Source organism: Balaenoptera musculus, chromosome 2 (assembly GCF_009873245.2).
Source record: "Balaenoptera musculus isolate JJ_BM4_2016_0621 chromosome 2, mBalMus1.pri.v3, whole genome shotgun sequence".
NCBI classification, from domain to species: Eukaryota; Metazoa; Chordata; class Mammalia; order Artiodactyla; family Balaenopteridae; genus Balaenoptera; species Balaenoptera musculus.
Window position 1 is genome coordinate 52,672,626 of NC_045786.1, and position 19,757 is coordinate 52,692,382.

General features: G+C 40.5%; 1 protein-coding gene across 1 annotated transcript in view; it reads right to left on the reverse strand.

Moving 5' to 3' along the window:
• GABRA5 (gamma-aminobutyric acid type A receptor subunit alpha5) overlaps positions 1-19,757 on the reverse strand; it is a 103,167-nt gene that overhangs the window by 42,298 nt on the left and 41,112 nt on the right. Inside the window, exon 6 of the mRNA XM_036843328.1 lies at positions 989-1,071. Coding sequence (XP_036699223.1) covers positions 989-1,071 — 83 coding nt within the window. The remainder of the gene's footprint in view (positions 1-988; positions 1,072-19,757) is intronic.

A 19,757-nucleotide genomic window follows, 5' to 3' on the forward strand; every position in this document is an offset into this window, starting at 1 on the left:
AATATATACATCATTCAAATATTAATCAAAAGAAAGAGTGGCCATATGGATTTCAGGTAAAGTAGAATTCAAAGCAAAGAAAATTACCAGAGACAGAGATGAACATTATGCAATCATAAAGGGTTAATTCATCCACAAGAAAGTATAATCCTGAATGTGTATACACCAAAACAGCTGAGAAATACATGAAACAAAAAACTTACTGAATTGAAAGTGGAAATAGTCAACTGCACAATTACAGTCAAAGACTTCAGCACCTCTTTCTCAACAACTGATGTAGACAGAAAATCAGCAAACAATATAGAACTCACAACACCATAATCAACAGGATCTAATCAATACTTGTAGAGCATTCTACCAAGCAACTGCAAAGTACACATGACTTTCAAGTGTTCACAGAACAAATATCAAAATGAATCCTATTCTGAGTCATGAAATAAACCCCCATAAATGTAAGAAAAGTTGAAACCATACAGAGGGTGTCCTCTGACTATAATGGAATTAAACTAAAATCAGTAACAGAAAGATAACTGGAAAATCCCCAAACTGTTTAAAAATTAAATAACCCACATATAAATAATCAAATGTTCACATGGAACATCTGAGAAGAAGTGACTCAACATAGCAATAACTACCATGGAATAAGGAGTTATCAGGTGGGTAACTGAAATTGGGTCATTAAGGGCTGTTGGAGGAGGTGACCTGCAATCTGAGAAGTGAAGACAAGAAAGAATTGCCTGGTGCAGGTCTAAGGGTAGGGAACTGCTTCCTGAGGAGCATACCCTAATGGGCAAGTGCCTCCACTTGCATTCTCAGTTACAAGCAAGGAAAACAGCCTGGTGTGTGCCCCACCATACTCTCCAGCCTTCCCAAGCAGACTGCAGGTCATCTCATGCTTATTCACATATAGAACCTAAATGCTTCTCTGTCTTTGGGGGACATAACCCCCAAAATATATCCATGGTTCTTACTTGTGAAAATAACTTACAGCTGCCAAATTTCAGAGGGCAGGCATGGGCATCCATCGGGAAGTCTTCAAGTTGCATTGGGCATTCTGCCGAGATGGTCAAGCTGAAAAACAAGAGATGGGGACCTTTCAATGACTCACCGACTCTGGCTATTTACTGGACACCACGTTCCAGAAAGCCATATTAAGTACTCCACTCATTATTTTAATTACTATCTTTTATGAAATTGTCTAAACTGTCCCACCAAATTACATAGGATTGCATTGTAGATGAATATCATTTAGAAATAAGGTTTAAATCAAATCTACTCAGGAGTTCTGTGGCTTGCTGAGTGTCTGTACATACATTACAGCTTGTAAAGCAATTTGAGATGCCTTTAAAGATAATTTATTCTTTTATTCTCCCATCACTTACCCACAGTAATCTAAAAAACTTCCCTTGACAAGGCTGAAAATATATGTATGTTCTAAAATAATTTATACGCTCAAAAATATAAATGTGGAATAAATACACAGTCCAAGTTTTGACCAGAAGCTGGCTATAATTATTGTGTACTGGGTTGATGTCATGAAACTATAGAGTAAGCGAAATTGTGTTATGATAGCAACTTTCTTATTGTTTTTAATCCAAGTCTGGTCTTCCAAATAATAATACCACCATCCACTACCACTGTCACCAATGACTAAAACAGTGCTGATCATAAGAGTTGCTGGTCTGGGCTAGGGACTGTGTTAAGTGCTTCACCTGCATTAACATATCTAGTTAGAATAGCACAATATATTGCTATTATCACGCCAGTTTCAAGGTAAGAAAGTGAGGCATGGATATTAAGGGATCTGGACAAGAATGCAGAGCCCCTAATGGCACGTGCCCCACAGGCTGTGTGACCCAAAGCTCTGTTTGTACTTGCAGAGTCATCATGCTGTAGTGCTTTTATTTCTCTACAGATTTACTAATTAAGTAGTAAATCTAAATTTCTTTAATGAGTTAGTCTTCTGTCCTTAGTGTTTAATTCTATTATTTAAAATGAAATGTAATTGCATTAAATGAAATCAAATTGCACAATTTTCAACTTTAAACAGACGTTACAATTCTATTTTGTTATATTAAGTCTGGATCTTGCCCATGTGCCTGGGGTGAGAATCAAAATGTAAAAACAATCATTTTTGCCTTTACTGCTTCCTTCTTTTAAGATAGCTTAACTTTTTTGCTATTAAATTGGGCATGTAATTCACACTTGACGATTGCAGTTGGAGTAGTCAATTCATGTATTCTCTGAATGAAGCTAAAACGTGTCAGTGGAAGGAAGGTGTGTGCCCATCACGGAGAGGAAATCTGCTGCCTCTGCCTGGGGGTACCACTCTCCCCAAAATGGAGTGATTTCCAGAGGGTGTGAGTGCACATGGATGAGAATATACCACAAAAGTCTCATATTCAGGTGGGGAGATGATACCTAAAATTATATGCCACCTATGTTCGTAGAAGAATATGGAAAATACAAAAAAGTTATAAAGAAGAAAATTACAAATACATATCATTTCACTTATAATTTCACCTGGTACACTTTGTCCAGATTTCTTCACAGCTACAGATGTTTTCTTTTTGTTCTTGGTTTATAAAATTCAGTCTTCTGTTTACCTAACATTAGAGCAGGGGTATTTCCCACATCTTTAAAATCTCTGCATAATCATGACTTTGAAAGGTAAAATATTTAATTCTAGCATGCAGATGTGTGTTTGTGTAATATATATATACATATATCTGTATATGTGTGGACATCTTCAAGCATAAACTATGTAAAAGGATTATTATTAGAGACTACAAAATGGGGAAGGTAAAGGAATATTTCCTTATTAGAATTAAGAAAACAGGACTTAAAAACCACAGCCTGTGAGGAGGACAACATAAAGGAAAACAGTGTTTTAATTTATCTTGTTAGTAAACTTAAGCCATTTGTTAAACAAAGCAATAGTGGGGCAGAAAACTTAAGTGAGTCAAATATGTTCTAGAGAATAAAATCACAATGACTCAGTAAATCTAGAATTTCTTTGAGAAGCAAATTTATAGTAGGGACATAAAAAGTACATATAAAGCTACAGTGCCAGGTACAAAGCAATAAATGTGAAAATAAGCACATGAAGAAATGGTGATGTGGGAGAACAGAGAACGCTTCCAATTAGAAAAGTACATCTCAGTGCTGGTCTATGGCCTCTGCTCCAACAGTTGATGGCCTTGGTGTAGGGAAGATGCTGGGGTCAGCCAGTGGGAACAGTGTGAAGGGGTGCAGGGTGCTTCAGGTGGTTCTGACTGTCCAAGCCCTGCCGTATGCACAGCAGACTTCAACCAGCAGACCCAGTGCTGCAGTCTTCAAGTTGCCCGCAATAATATCAACAACTATGGGCTGGACTCCCACCAGCAGGGTGACGTGGAGATGGTCCTTCCATGGCAGAATCTTCTCTCCAGACACTGCCATGTCTTGGAGCTCACATAACTGGGCTTCTGTCTCCCAGAAAACACTCTAGGGCCCACTGGGTCTGGAGGCTGCCTTGAAGCCAGATCTGTTGGCTGAATTCTTGACAATGTGGTGAATCACAGTTAACTCCTCTCCCCGCTGCTTGGTGCTGGGGTGCTTTGATCCCCGGGGTCACTGGAGGCACTGCCACCTGCATTCCTGTTGCTTGCCCTTACTTGTCAGAGTAGACCCCTCAGGGAGACTTGACCTCCCACCTCTGGCACTCTGCCCACTCCTGGCTTTTCCTCCTTTTCCTCATGTACTCCTCTTTCTTGGCCAACACCGTGTGTTTATAAGAGAGGTGAGGAGCCATCCTTTCTGTCACTGTGGTCTCAGCATCTGCTGTCTTGTTTTATTCTAGCTGTTTGGTCCTGAGATCTATGCCAAAACCACTGCACTGACAACATTTAATGGTGGCAAGGAATGTACACCAAGGAGTCTGCTTTTAGCATATAACAGGAGGAGAGAGGGTGGGTAGAGACAGGTGGACAGAATTTAGCTGGATGGAAAAAGAAAACCCTTTTGAAGAAAAAAATAATTCCAGTGAAAACATAAAAAAGATAATTCTACAATTACCATCTTGATAAATGCTAACATTAGAGCCTCACAGATTGTTCCCCCATTTTAATAGACTTCTTTAGAATTTGAATTCCAAACATCAGAAAAATATACTTCATCTATGATAGTGTCTCTCCTCTAAGGAGTGAATGTATTATTCAGATAAATTCCCCAATAGCAAATGTTTCACCCTTAGTAAGAGAACAACACTTAAAATTTTGATCCTTTAAGCATTTCAAAAAAGGCCTATGCTTTTATAGTACTCAAACAATATCTCTAGATAAGAGGGACCCTTCCATTCATGGGGTTCTTAAAATGCAGTGTTCCTTGATGTACAACCAACCTCCTTCACACAGAATTGAGATCAGAGCACTCCATGGAATGTGGACTGTCAGAGCTCAAAGGAGCCAGCCAGGCCACCTCCTAGAAGCCCTTATTTTCTCAAAAGGTTAAGGAATGTGCCTATGGAAAAACTTACTGAATTACTGGTAGATCCAAGGATCCAGCTTTTTTTCCCAAAGGTCAAATTTCTGTTTCTAAAGACATTCAAGCATTAACTTATTGGAACATAATATCCCATTTTTGAACATCTTAATTTTAGGGTAAGAAAAAGGGCATTTTGTGAGTTAAGCTGTTTGCTTCAACTTGGATGTAAACTCGCTAGAGAGCTCTCTGCTTGCCCAGGGGCAGCCCGCAGTGGCATGTGCTTCAGATGTTAAAACAGCCAAATTCTAGAGTAGCTTTGCCATTAATGAATTGTGCAACCTTTGTAAAACTGCCTAACTTCTCTGGTCCAGCCTTTCCATTTGAAAAAGAGAAGTAATAACAGCTCCTTTATTCTCTGAAAAAAAAGAGTTAATAGGTGTGAAAAGAGATTTCTACCCAATATGCTCTCCAGATCTGAGCTTTCTTCATTTACATGAGAATACTTCAGTGCAATAGAAGGTGTGGTGGTAGGCAGAATAATGGTCCTGCAAAGATATCCATGTCTTAATCCCCCAAACGTCATGACTTGTGAATATGTTACCTTAAATAGCAAAAGGGCTGTGCAGGCGTGATTAAGTTAAGGCCCTTGGGAGAGGGGAGTTTATCTTGGATTATCCAGATGGGCCCAGGAGAATCACAGCAGTCCTTATGAGAGGAAGGCAGGAGTGTCAGAGTCAGAGGCGATATGATGACAAAAGCAGAGGTCATGGGATTGTGGTCATGAACTCAGGGATGCAGGCGGCCTCTAGAAGCTGGAAGAGGCAAGGAAAGGATTCTCCCCTAGAGAATCCAGAAGGAATGCAATCCTGCTGCCTACAGCTTGACTTTAGCCTCATAAGACCTTTTTGGACTTTTGACCTCCAGAACTGTAAGATAATAAATTGGTTGTGTTTTAGCCAATAAATTCGTGATAATTTGTTACAACATCAATAGGAAAATAATACAAAATTTGGTACTTGGAAGTGGGATGCTACTGTAACAAATACATAAAAAAGTGGAAATGATTTGGAATTGGGCAGTGGGAAGAGGCTGGAAGAATTTTGAGATTCATTATAGAAAAAGCCTAGACTACGTTGAACAGACTGTTAATTGAAATGTGAATGTTAATGATTCTGTAATGAGAACTTGCAGTGAGAAACATGGTAGAGAAGACCTACATTATATGGTCATAAACACACTGTTGGTAGCAATATGGACATCAAAGGCCCTAATGGTGAGGTCACAGAAGGAAATGAGGAAACTGGAATTTGGAGGAAAGGAGATTCTCACTGTATAGTGACAGAAAGCTTAGGTGGAAAGCGGAACTTGTAAAAGATTGCAGTAGGCTAAATAATGCCCCTCAAAGATAAAACGTCCTAATTCCTGGAAGTTGTAAACATTACCTTATATGGGAAAAGGGTCTTTACAAATGTGATTAAGGGTCTTGAGATGGGGAGATTAACCAGGTGGGCACTAAATGCAATCACAAAGATCCTTATAAGGGAGAGGCAAAGGAAATTGCACATAGATAAAAGAAAGAAGGTGATGTGATGAAAGCACAGATGTTTGAAGATGCTGTGCTGCTGGCTTTGAAAATGTAGGAAGGTGCCCTGAGCCAAGGAATGCACGCATGACGCTCTAGATACTGGAAAAGGCAAGTAAACGGATTTTGTCCTAGAACCTCCAGAGGGAGTACAGCCCGGCCAAAACCTTGATTTTGCCCCAGTGTCACTGATTTCAGACTCATGGTCTCCAGAAATGTAAGACAGTAAATGTGTTTTAAGTCACCAAGTTTGTGGTAATTTGTTACAGTAGCCACAGGAAACTGATACAATGATGAAATTGGACCCTTAGATGAGGAGAGTCCAAGCTAAGTGTTAAAGTTGTGGCCTGTTTTTTCTTCCTGTTGCTTATAGTAAAATGTGAGAAGAAGGAGACAGATTAAGGTAAGGACTGCCAACAAAAAAGGGACCAAGACTTGATTTGGGAAATTCTCAGTTTATCCAGGTTGCAAAAGACGCTATAATTAGGAGATTCATTGTCAGGAAAACATACTCTTAAGGGAAAGCCAAGGGTGTGGTTGGATCTTTTGCTACTGCCTCAGACTCTTTGAGGAAATTAGATGTGTGACTCATGGGTCCTCTCAGCCATGTAAGCAAAAGTCATTAGAGAACGAATTATCCATGAAAGATTTATGAAGGAGGTCTAGTAGTGTAAATTCTTGAGACATACACAGGAGACGTAAATGATTCTTAAACATTTTATCCCAGCAGAAACACTGTCAGTTTGGGCTGAATGGGACAGATAGAGGCCAAAATGAAAGAAGGCTGTCAGAACACCAACATTCCACAGGCAGGAAATAGGTTGAAAGAAACTACTCAACTGCAAACATGTGCTACCCTTCATGAAAAAGGAAGGATGACTCTAAGGGCAGAGGCTTAATCATGGAGGATTAGCCCCAGGCCTTGAAACCTACTGTTGTCTGCCTAACCAGATTTAGAAATTTGGGGGGGAATAGTGCTTCCTTTTCTCCTACTATTTTCTCTACTTTCAAATGGGAATATCTTTAACTGTTATCCTATGCTTGTCCCACCATTGTATTTTGTGGGTAATTAACTTGTTTCTTGAGTTCTACAAATTCACAGATGAGGATTGTGCCTCAGGGTAGATCATACCCAAATCCTCACACATAGCTGATTTAGATGATTCAGATGATGAGATTTGGAACTTTGGAGCTGATGAGATTTAGTTGAGACTATGGACTTTGATGCCGTAATGAGTTGAGACTTTGGGGGATATTGGAATGAGATTAATATTTTTTGCACATGGGACACACATGAATTTGGGGGGCAGAACACAGATTGTGGTAAGCAAAATAATGATTCCCTAAAGATGTTCATGTCCTAATACTTCCTACTTATGAACGTGATACCTACCATGGCCAAAGGGACTTTTCAGATGAGATTAAATTAAGGATTTGGGGGTGGGGAGACTACCTCAATTATTGGACAGGCCCAATGTAAGCACAAGCCTACTTATAAGAAGGAGACAGGAGTGTCTGAGTTGAAGTGGGAGATGTGATGCTGGAAGCAGTGATAGTGGAAGGAGTGATGCAGGGCCATGAACGAAGGAATGCAGGCAGCCTCCAGAAGCTGGGGAAGGTGAGGAAATAATTCTCCGCTAGAGAATCCAGAAGAGACACAATCCTGGCAACATAAGACCTGTTTCAGACTTCTGGTCTCCAGAGCAGTAAGATAATAAATTTGTATAGTTTTAAAGCCACTAAGTCTGTGGTAATTTGTTACAGCAACAATAGAAAACTAGCACAGTAGTTTCCATAAAATAAAATAATAATAATATTAATAATCCAATAACCAATTGTTAAATAATTTTCACAAAGTTGAGAAAGAAATTTGGTTTGGTCAACTTATAAATAACTCACAAAGTATTCACTGTCATGAAAATCACAGGCTTGATAATGAAATGGACCAGACACCTCATGCAAGGTGGCCTGGCTTGGTCAGTGACTGAGCTGCAGGCTGCATCTCCACTGTTTTTTTTTTCTCTCCCCCACCCCTCCCCCTTGGCAACCACAAGTCTGTTCTCTTAACCTGTTTGTGTTTCTTAGATATGTTCATTTGTGTTACATTTTAGATTCCACATATAAGTGATATCATGATAGTCTTTCTCTGTCTGACTTACTTCACTCAGTATGGCAATCTCTAGGTCCATCCATGTTGCTGCAAATGGCATTATTTCATTCTTTTTTATGGCTGAGTAATATGCCTCCACTGGTCATTCAGTGGAAACATCACCTTCCTATCAAGACTCTCAGGCAATATATGAAATATATTTGGGGACTCTTGAAATTCAATACTAACATAGCACCTAATGATTGGTGTTATGGGAAAGAGGTGAGGCTTAATTTGGCTGATACTTTTCCAAGTGAGTCTTTGTAAGGAACATAAGAATACTTAATGTACATAACTTTCTGTTTACTATGGTTGCACCCATCTGAAGGGCTGCCAGCTTTGGAGATGGAGGAAAGCTGGCACTCTCAGCTGGCTCTTTGTAGGCAACATCTTTATTTTTCTGTAGGCTCATTGTGCTGCCTCTGGCTTATTCCCACCTGGATGGGGCTGTGCAGGGCTACTTCAACACTCTGGAGAGTCTTCCTTGCTCTACACCTGAGTCACATCCTCAGAGATGAAGAAGCTATAGAGTAATATCTGCATGAGGAGCACCTTTTGTGCTGGGTCATCAGGGGGAAGGTCTCTGAGAGGAAGCCCAGCTCTGAGGGTTATATGCTTGTTTTCCTTATATTTGATTTACCTCTAGATTGGCAAATAAGAGAAGTTTACTCAGGTACTACAAAGAATTGGTCTTTTTATTAATATAACATGTCTACTCATATGTATTTATTGAGTCACTAGTGCTAGGAATAGAGATAGCCCTGCTTCTCCTTCAGAAACTTCCCCAAGAGCTCTGCCTGATGTCAAAATTCTGTTTACTGGAGCATTCTTCCTATACTCCTGTGCTCAGGAAGAACTGCAAACTTATTCATTCAATAAAAAAATGCATGAATGCATTTCTCTTCCTGTAAACAATCACTATTCCGTGTATCGTGATAAATAGTGATATGCCATGTTTATTATTTGTCAGTTAGGCATCGCTGGTTTTCCTTGAAACTAACTACAATTCATAATAATGTTTTGAGGAAAACATTCTAAAGCTCAGCTATGTAAAAACTGAACTTTTTAAATCTAAACATTGACAAGTTGGGAACGATGTGTGTTGGAACCCAGAGGTCATTGTCAGGTTCAGCCACTCCCACCCCATCTTTTTACTAACTAACCTGTGCATACTGGTCCCTTTGGTGACAGTTGTACACCTATTGTAATTAAGTTTGATCCAAACCAGAACTGCAAGCCTAGTTTCCTTCAGGGCCTGGCCATGGTGCTTATCCTGGTTAGTCGCCCTCCTGAGGGATCTCCGTCTTAGCACTAACCCTGACCCTACCCAAAGCTAAAGCAGGGCCTTTGCCTGTGATAAAGATGAGATGAGATACCAAGTTCAGCAGGTACAGCCCAGGTTGGGGTGGGCAGCAGCCAATGGAGAGCAGAAGAATAAAGGGTGCAGTGACTTGTTTAAAAGGCAATAGAATTTAAATTCATTGAAGGGCAACCTTGCAGAAAGCAGAACTTTGGGCATTATCTGAAAGTTCCAATAAGACTATACTAAAATGATGCATGTTTTGGTTTATACAATTGTAAAGTTCCATACTTAAAAAAAAACACAAAACTGTTATTGAGATAACATAATGAACCTCTTTCTTTTAGCAATGAAACCAAATTCTACAATTTACTTCCAGCTTGAGTTACACATTTCATAAGTCATTCTAAATCTAATTGATTCATTTTGTACTCTTCAATGTAATAGGGATGTACAAGGGAGCAACCATCAGAATTATTCTGGCTGAAAATCCTCTCTGAACTTGCACTATTTATTAGGATTCTCATTCCTCTTCAGCTGTTGGAAAGAAGATGTCAGGAATTCTTCTATATTTTGGGAAAACTAGTAGATGTATGATAATTTTACAAACTTAGCCATATTTCTTATCCAAAAGGCATATAAACTTTATTGATTTATTTTGATTAACATGGCTATTTCTTTTTTAATGCTTGTGTTCCTCAGGAAGGCACTGTAATGATTGATGTGAGAGCGGAAACATTTTGGTTAATTTTTTATGTGTATCCACACACCCAGCAATAAACCTTCTTAATAAATCAAATGTAGGAAAATAAACACAAGCTTGGTCAATAAAAAGACTGCTGCAAAAAAGGAGCAGCAAAATTATGCAAAGACATTCCTTTCTCAAAGTGAAATTCAAGTACATCTCTAATCATAAAGCACAATGCAGTCAACAGTGTTGTGGGTTACAGAGAAGATGGAATAGACAGTGAAATCAAACAGACCCAGCCCCAATGCTCAGCTCAGTCTCCATGTGCCCACATTTCCCTATAAAGGGGATTATATAAAGCTTATCTTACAGTGTTAAGTCCTGACATACCAAATACCAATACAGATATGTAGTGCAATGCCTGACACCCAGTAAATTCTTTAAAAGTCCTAGAGGAGAAGTAAAGGTGACATCAGTAGAAGTGGGGGACTAGGGAACATCCACAAAAGCAGTGAATAAGCTGCAAAAACAGTCATCAACTTTTTATGGAACTCTGGAATCTGATAAAAAACTTACAACAGCCAGAGAAAACTTAACAAGAAAAAAAATGTCTGAAAACCAGTAAGCAGGTTCTGTAGCATTTTAACTTACCCTGTTACCAGCCCCCACTCTCTAGCTCTGCAGTGGGCATGAAAGTGGGAACTCACAATACTTGTGCAGGTTGCTGGTAACAGGAATGATATGGACCTTATTCTCAAAGAATGTTAGTTGCTTGCTTTGATCTGTCTGGTGGGTCCCTGAAGGATTGGCTCAAGGGTCTGCCTTTGTTTCAGCTGACTCAGAGGTGTCTTCCTAGGGTGTTATTTGTTGAAAACATTTAAAGGCAAATGTATTCACCACAGTCACAGGGGAAATGGATACAGTTGGGGCAATCAACAGACAGACTGAAAGCCTAGGAAGGAGAGGCTGAGGAAGGAGTTACTTGGGGAAATAAGGGCTGAAAAGCTCCCACATATTCCAGAGAATCTAGAAGGCCATGTGCATGCTCAGGACTGGACACATGCTCAGAAAAGACCCAAGAAGGCCCTAAGTTCTCATCTCCAGCTGACTCTCAGGATCTGTACAGGCAGGAAGTGAAAGCTATGGCAAAGTTGTAAACTGGTTAAACTTTAAAGAGCATTCCAACATACACAGAGAGTCTATCTGCAAAGACTAAGAGAGCTTTTATTTTCTGTTTTTTTGTTCCAAGTTATTAAGGAATCTGTATCAAATCACTAGCTGGCCATTAAGCTAATGAGACTGACCACACATGACAAAGAATACAGACTTTTAAAAGTTGTTGAGAAAACTCATTAAACAAACAACAATACCACAAAAAGCAAAACAGGAAACTCTATGGATGGAGGAGGATCTGATTTCTCTAGTTACCATATTATGATAATCAAAACATCCAGTTTTCAACAAAAAATTGAGGCATACAAAAAAAAAAAACCCACAAAAATAGATATTCCATTCACAGGGGAAAAAAGAAATTAACAGAATCTGTCTCTGAGGAAGCAAAGACATTGGATTTACTAGAAAACACTTTAAATCAATTGCCTTAAATATCAAGGAGCTAAAGAAAACAATGGACAAAGAAATTAAGGAAACCTAGAGAACAATATCTCAACAAATATAAAATATCAATAAAGAGATAGAAGGTATAAAAAGAACCAAATAGAAATTCTACAGGTGAAAAAAAAAATAACTGAAATGAAAAATTCACTAGAGAGTTTCAACAGCATATCTGAGAAGATGGAAGAATCAGCAAACTTGAAGATAAGTCAAATGAAATTATCCAGTTTGAGGATAGAGAGAAAAAAATGAATAAAAATGAACAAAGCCTAAGAGACCTCTGGGATACCATCAAGAATACCAAAACATACATAATGGGAGTCCCAGAACTAGTGAAAAAGGAGAAAGGGGCAGAAAGAATATTTGAAGAAATAATGGCCAAAAATGTCTTCATTTTAATGAGAAATATTAATCTAACATCAAAGTTCAAAAAACTCCAAGTAGGATAAACTTAAAGAGATCCACACTGAGACATATTATAATCCACACTGAGACACATTATAATTATAATCTCATGAACAAGAGATCCTAAATAAGATTAACAACAGATTTCCATCAGAAACCATGGAAGCCAGAGGCAGTAAAGTGACATATTCAAAGTGCTGGAAGAAAAAAGTATCCTTCAAAAATGAAGGAGAAATTAAGATATTCCAGATAAACAAAAAACTGAGGGCATTCATTGTGATAGGCTTGTCCTATTATAAACACTAAAGGCAGTCCTTTAAGTGGAAACAAAAGAGCACTAGCAGTAACTGGAAGTTACATGAAGAAATGAAGAATGCCAGTACTGGTAAAGACATAGGTAAATACAAAAGCCAGTATTATTTTTATTTTTGGTTCATAAACTTCTCTATTATCTTATATGATTTTAAAGACAAATGCATAAAGTGGTGATTATAAATCTATGTTACTGGGCACACTATGTATAAAGATGTAATTTTTGACAATAACAACATAAGAGGGGGAACAGAACTATAGAAGCAAAGTTTTCATATACTATTGAAACTAAGTTGGCATTAATTCAAACTAATTGTCATACATGTAGATATTAATTTAAATCCCCAGAGTGACCATTAAGAAAATAACTAAAAATGTATGCAGTATGAGAAGTGAGATGAGAGTTTAAATAGTGCACTAGAAAAAATAATCAATTAAATACCAAAGAAGGCAATAATTTAAGAGTTGAGGAACCAAAAAATGAATAAAGCATATAGAAAGCAAATAGACTTAATCATCTCTTTAAAGACCTATCCCCAAACACAGTCACATTCTGAGGTACTGGGGGTTAGGATTTCAACATATGAATTTGGAGGGACACAGTTTGGCTCATAAAAACACCCCTTACTACATTATCTTTAATCCTTCCTTGTCAGTAGTTATATTAAATCTAAATGAAACAAACACTTCAATTAAAAGGCAGAGACTGGTAGAATCAATAAAAAAATATGAACTAACTATATACTATCCACAAGGGATTCACTTTAGTTCCAAAAATACAAATAAGTTGAAAGTGAATGGATGGAAAAAAGCATTCCACCCAAACATAACAAAAAGAGAGCTAAAGATAAAATTTGTTACAAGAGACAAAGAAGGACACTATATAATGACAAAAGACTCAATCCAGTAAAAATATATAGAAATTATAAACATATATGAACCTCACAACAGAGCCTCAAAAATATATGAGGCAAAAACTGACAAAAGTCAGGAAAAATAGACAGTTTTACAATAATAGTTGGAGACCTCAATATCCCACTTTCGATAATGGTTAGAAAAACCAGAGAATAATGACAAGGAAATAGAAGATTTAAACTACACTGTAACCCAGCTAGACCTAGCAGAGGTATATAGAGAACTTCATCCAACAATAGCTCTCTTTTCAAGGGCACATACAACACTGTCCCAGATAGACCATATGAACAGCCACAAAACAAGTCTCAATAAATTTCCAAATATTGAAAGCATACACAGCATCTCCCCTGACCACAATGGAATGAAATCAGAAATCAATAACAGAAGGAAAATGGAAAATTTCACAAATATGTGGAAATTAAACAACACAATCCTAAATAACAAATGGGTCAAAGAATAAATCACAAAAGAAATGAGAAAAAAACTTTGAGATGAATGGAAACAAAAATATAGCATATGAAAACCTATGGGATGCATCAAAAGCAGTGCTCAGAGTGAAATTCAGAGCTGTCAATGTCTGCATTAAAAAAGAAGAAAGGGACTTCCCTGGTGGCGCAGTGGTTAAGAATCCACCTGCCAATGCAGGGGACACGGGTTCAAGCCCTGGTCTGGGAAGATCCCACATACCATGGAACAACTAAGCCCGTGTGCCACAACTACTGAAGCCCGCGTGCCTAAAGCCCGTGTTCTGCAACAAGAGAAGCCACCGCAATGAGAAGCCCGCACACCGCAATGAAGAGTAGCCCCCACTAGCTGCAACTAGAGAAAGCCCGTGTGCAGCAACAAAGACCCAATGCAGCTAAAAATAAATAAATAAAATAAACAAATTTATAAAAATAAAAAAAGAAGAAAAGTTTCAAATCAATAACCCAATTTTACATATTAAGGAACCAGAAAAAGAAGAGCAAACTAGACCCAAAGCTAACTGAAGGAAGGAAATAATAAAGACTGGGTAAGTGAAATAGTGAATAGAAAAACCTCAGCCTCTCTCACAGAGAAGCCAGAGGGCATGCTGCCCAGTGACCTAAAGCCCACAGGGTCTGCAGCCCCAGTGCAAGACTTCCACACCACAGATGCTGCAGTTTTCCATCCCTGAATCCCTTCTTCCAGAATTCTGAATGCTGTGGATAACGGACAACTAGAGCAGGATTTATAATGTTATTTAACATATTTTAACAACCCAGAATCTTTCAAATGATGACCACATCCTTCTTTTGGAGAGCTGATAGAAAGGGTGGTGTTGGAGCATTTGGGTGAGTAGACAGACACTTGCTGTACTGGGTGATGCTAGAGGGCTGAGCCCCAACTGAGTGGCAGCTGCATCTTCCATAATGCAAGGACTTGGGTTAAATTTTCTGTTGGCTTCACTGGACAGTGGGGATTTCTTTGCCCAAACTCAGAGACTCAGTGATTTTCTACCTAGAACTGCCCGTCAGTGTCACTCCTCTTGATTTCCATGACTGTGGTCTGACCATCAATCTCCTCTTTCCACTTCACATTTCAGAATCCTCTATTTTCTACTCTAGCAACTCATTTTGTGACAGTCTATCATTCCCATTAAGTGGCCAGACAAATATTTTGGAACTTTATGGAGTTTCTGTGAATCAGGAAGGGTTTCTCTCACCATTGGTTAAATTATTGAGCTCAAGGCTACCAGTCTCCAAATGTCATCGACTTAGGAAAATTGCATTATTTTTAGAAAACAGCATAATAAAATGTGCCCTAAAAAGTCCCTTTCTGGGTTGGTTTTACCCCCAGCACAGTGAATACCCTACGAGTAGTGTTGACTGGTCTTCACAATGCAAGTTCGTAGAGCAGAGGATCAGATACTTGTAGTAGAGGAGCTGAGCATAAAACAGGAAAACCGACAAGAGGATTTGGGTTCCACTCTCCTTATCATTAGTAGACATAAACGACATATGAATTCTGAAACTTTAGATTTTAACAATGAGCAACTTGTACTTCTCCAAGTTTGTAAGGAATTGAGTGTGCAGGTGAGACAGCTGTGCAGAGTGTGTTGGGATGGTTTGTATGGCATTGTAGCTTTTCATTGATGTCTGTGTGAGTTCACTAGGACAACCAAAACAAAGTGTCATAGACTCAGTGGCTAAAACAACAGAAATGAATTTTTTCACAGATCTGGAGGCTGGAAGTCTGAGATCAATGCAGGGCTGGTGTCTCCTGAGGCCTATCTCCTTGGCTTACAGACGGCCGCCTTCTGTCCTCACACGGTCTCCCTTTGTGCCTGTGTGTGTCCTGATCTCCTCTTCTTATAAAGACACCAGTCGTAGTGGATTAGGACCTACTCTAAAGACCTCTGTTTAACGTAATTACCCCTTTAAAGGACCTATCTCCAAATATAGTCACATTCTGAGGAACCTGGGCTTAGCTTTAATGTGTGAATTTGGGGGGACACCATTCAGCCCATGACAATAGCCAACTCATGTGTTTCTTACCTGCAGCTCCCCCCACCTTTCTGACTTGACAAATGATGGCATACAGACTGAAACAGACAATGAGGAAATCTACCTGAATTGGTTAAACCTGGACTGTTGACACGTGACTTTAAAAAGGGGGTGAAAACTTTTGAATTTGTGAGACATTATGTTCCATTTCATATGCCTTTTATGAGATCTTTTGAACAGCTCTTTTATGGTTGCTTTGCTGAGACAGCAAGAAATCTTTGGTTCATCTGGGGGCAACATTGGCGCACACACCAAGTGACACCTCATAGCCCTTAAAAAGAAAGGCAATGTATTCCAAATAGTCTTTACACCCCTGTGTGATACAGAGTGAAGGAGCAGCCAGAGGTGCTGGGTTCCAAAACAATCCAAGGTTGGGGAATGGCCGAGGGTGGGAAGGATTTAAACTGACGACTCTGGAGGAAAAACAAAAGGGAGGTTCATCCCTTCATTGGAAAGCCTGAGTGGGGTCTGCCTGGCTCTCATGGAGACTTTGACCCAGCCTGGCTGACAATAACTAAACGGGTTTCTCCTCTGGGCCGTGTGCTGTGAAAAGGCTCTTTTCACTTATATTTACAAAAACCCTAGAACACGGGTACTATTTTTATACCCATCTTACAAATGAAGTTATAAAACTTCTCCCACATCACACATTTAGTGGCACAGTTAGGATTCCAACCCAAGTGGAATCATTCCAGAGCCTGCACACAAGTGGTGTCAGGTCAAGAACTTGCAAGTTAGTTAACAAGCTCTGCATCCCTAACAAGGGAAACTCAGACTGTGTTTTAAATTGTCTTGGCTTCTGTATTCAGAATGAATAATTCAGAATGGCTCCCCAAGAGCCAGGAGTCAGCCAAGTGCAACATTCCCGGCGGAGGTGAAGGGCCTGAGTGGCCTGGCAGGCAGGACAGGACTTGAGGGATAGGCGGCCCCTGGTAGCCAGGGCTGGAAAAAAGGGCCAGTGCCACATAACAGAGAAAGAATGAAAAGGAACCATTTGGTCAACCAAAAACTAGGGAAGCAGTTGCTATCTGGGAAGAACCCTGGGCCACATTTCAGACCTCGGCAGATGTGCATGAGGGGGTGTCCTAAAGGCCACTGGGAACCCAGGACCACACAAGATGAAATAAGGGCTTGTGTTTTACAGCATATAAGTAAATAGACAGGTTGGGCCATGGAAACAGAAGAATTTTCAGAGAAGAAACCCGGGAGTGAGACGAGAAGGCAAAACACTGGAGGGCCTGATGTTCTGTTGGCCCAGCTGTGCCTCTGGGTCTGTGTGGCTTTGAAAGGGTCCCAAGTCTCAGTTCAACCCCCTACAGAATAGGGAAAAATATATGTCCAATCTCCCCAAGGGAGAGTACACCATGCACCTCAAGAGGCTAAAATAACAGGTATTAGCGTCTTCCTAATGTGAGAGGAAAGGAAGGGTCTGGTGAGAGAAGAGCACAGGAAAACACAGGTTTATATAGTGAAGGACGGTGAACACTTGTAGAGGGAGTTCATGCCCCAGTGTTCAGAGACCAAGGGATTAAGATGAAGGACAATGAGGGGAAGTGGGTCTGACCCGGCTGATCCTTGACAATCAGGGACCAGCTTTTACAAACAGGTAACAGAGACAGTGCAACAGCCTGAAGCCATGAGCCCCACGTGCTGCTGACCTGCCACAGAGAACAGTGATCCCTACTCCAAGACATCTGAGAAGGAAAGGAGAAGGGTGGCCAGTCAGGGGGTCAGGAAAGGTTCTGCTCCTTGCTCTAGAATTTCCCAGTGGCCCAAAACAGAAGTAACTAGCCCTGAATACAGGGACCTTTTAAATCTGTCCTTGCCCACCTTTTAGGTCTATTCTCCTGAGATATCATCACACATTTTTTATACTATTTCATTCTGACTCCTATTTTCATATTTTTGCACATTTTTGTCCCTATATCTAGAACATCCTTGCAACTCCCCCTCACCCCGCTAGCCACACCTCCTCAAGACCCAGCTCAGACAGCCCTCCATCACTCCTTCTGTTAACCCTGTCCCCTGCCCACCAGCCTAAGAAGACAGACCCCCACTGTCGTATTCCTTAATATGCCTGCCTCCATTTCCATGACATCCGGGTCCATGGATGGTGTTTATGCACCATCTAAAGTTCTTTCAGGTAACTGTAAATTGATGAAGGGATGGAGCAAGTGGGGAGAAAAAGATGGTTAAGTGAAGGGCTGAGGGGGGAAGGGCAGGAGGTTGTCATCCTGGCTGACAGGTCTGCTCCCATGATCACTGCTTAGTTATTTAAATTAACACACAGGGAGATGAGCCAAACAGATCTTCATCTTGCCTCCCCCTCCCCTGTTTAATAACATTCTTTCAGTTGGAAGATTAAGGTTCATCCCCTCACCACCACCCCCACACACCTGCACAGGCTTACATGTTGCTCCAACTCTGGCACTGACATCCTTTGTAATGTCCTTCCACAGCTCAATACTGCACTAGGAAAACAGAGAGCAGGGAGGGAGGAGGAGTACGTTCTCCAGACGTCTGCACAATTGTCTGTTTTCCAGGCAGGGCCAAGCACAGCTTGTGCACTTAGGGGCTGATGGAGCACTCCTGGTGCAGGTGACCACAGGGGCGGGGAGGCCAGCAGAACCCCATCAGGACAGCTCTGTCATCTGCTGTTCCCTCAAGCCCACTGTTCAGGGCTTGGCCTCTGCCGTTTGGCACCCAGGGAAAGGGTTTAGCAATGTGCTGAAAGTCAAACCAAAATGTCGAGTGTGATTGCATCTTTGTCTGCACTTAGCAACCTCAGGGCTGCACAGTCTGAGCATAGTTAAAATGGAATTCAGCCTTCCTCTGACCCTTTCAGGAAACCCTGGTGCCCTTCAGGTGTCCCCATGCATTCATTCCTTCAAACTATTATCTACGGAACAGCACTGCTTTGCAAGACAGATCTGGGAATCGTTTTTGACACTTCTCACACACATATCTCTCCATTTCAATTCTACCAGCAAGTTCTGGCAGTTCTCCCTCCAAAATGAGTCTGCCCATTTTGTTCTTTGGTTTTGCCTCCAGCAGATCTGGCCTTGTCTCCTGCCTAGATGTGGCACGGTCCTCTTAGGAGTCCTTAGGTGCCCCTAAGAGCACCGTGATCCCAGTCAGAAGCCTGATTCCTCCAAGCCCTGTTTTTTTCAGAAGGCAGCAGATACCTAATCTTAAACCTGTGCACTTCACTCCCCACATCAGCCCTTCCTCTGTTCCTTAAAATGCTGGCTCAGGACACCCAGCCAGTACCACCTTTTCCTTCTGGCCACAATTGCAAAGTGACTTAGAGACGTCTTTCCTGGGCCCATGCCCAACCTAAAGGGCCCTTCCTATTATTCTCTCCCATGTTCTTTTTCTTCTCTGTGTTTTAATGCTAATAGAAAATAACATTTCCTCTGTTTATATGTAAAGGTTTGTTTATTGACCTTATTAACATTGTCTGAAGCACTATGGGAAAGAAATTAGATTCAATTGGAAAAAAATACATTCAATAATAAAAATTAGATTAGCAATGTTTATTAGTTTTTGTTGGATGTCTTTAAAAATAGTTAGTCTAGGGCTTCCCTGGTGGCGCAGTGGTTGAGAATCTGCCTGCCAATGCAGGGGACACGGATTCGAGCCCTCGTCTGGGAAGATCCCACATGCCACGGAGCGACTAGGCCCGTATGCCACAATTACTGAGCCTGCGCGTCTGGAGCCTGTGCTCCGCAACAAGAGAGGCTGCGATAGTGAGAGGCCCACGCACCGCGATGAAGAGTGGCCCCCACTTGCCGCAACTAGAG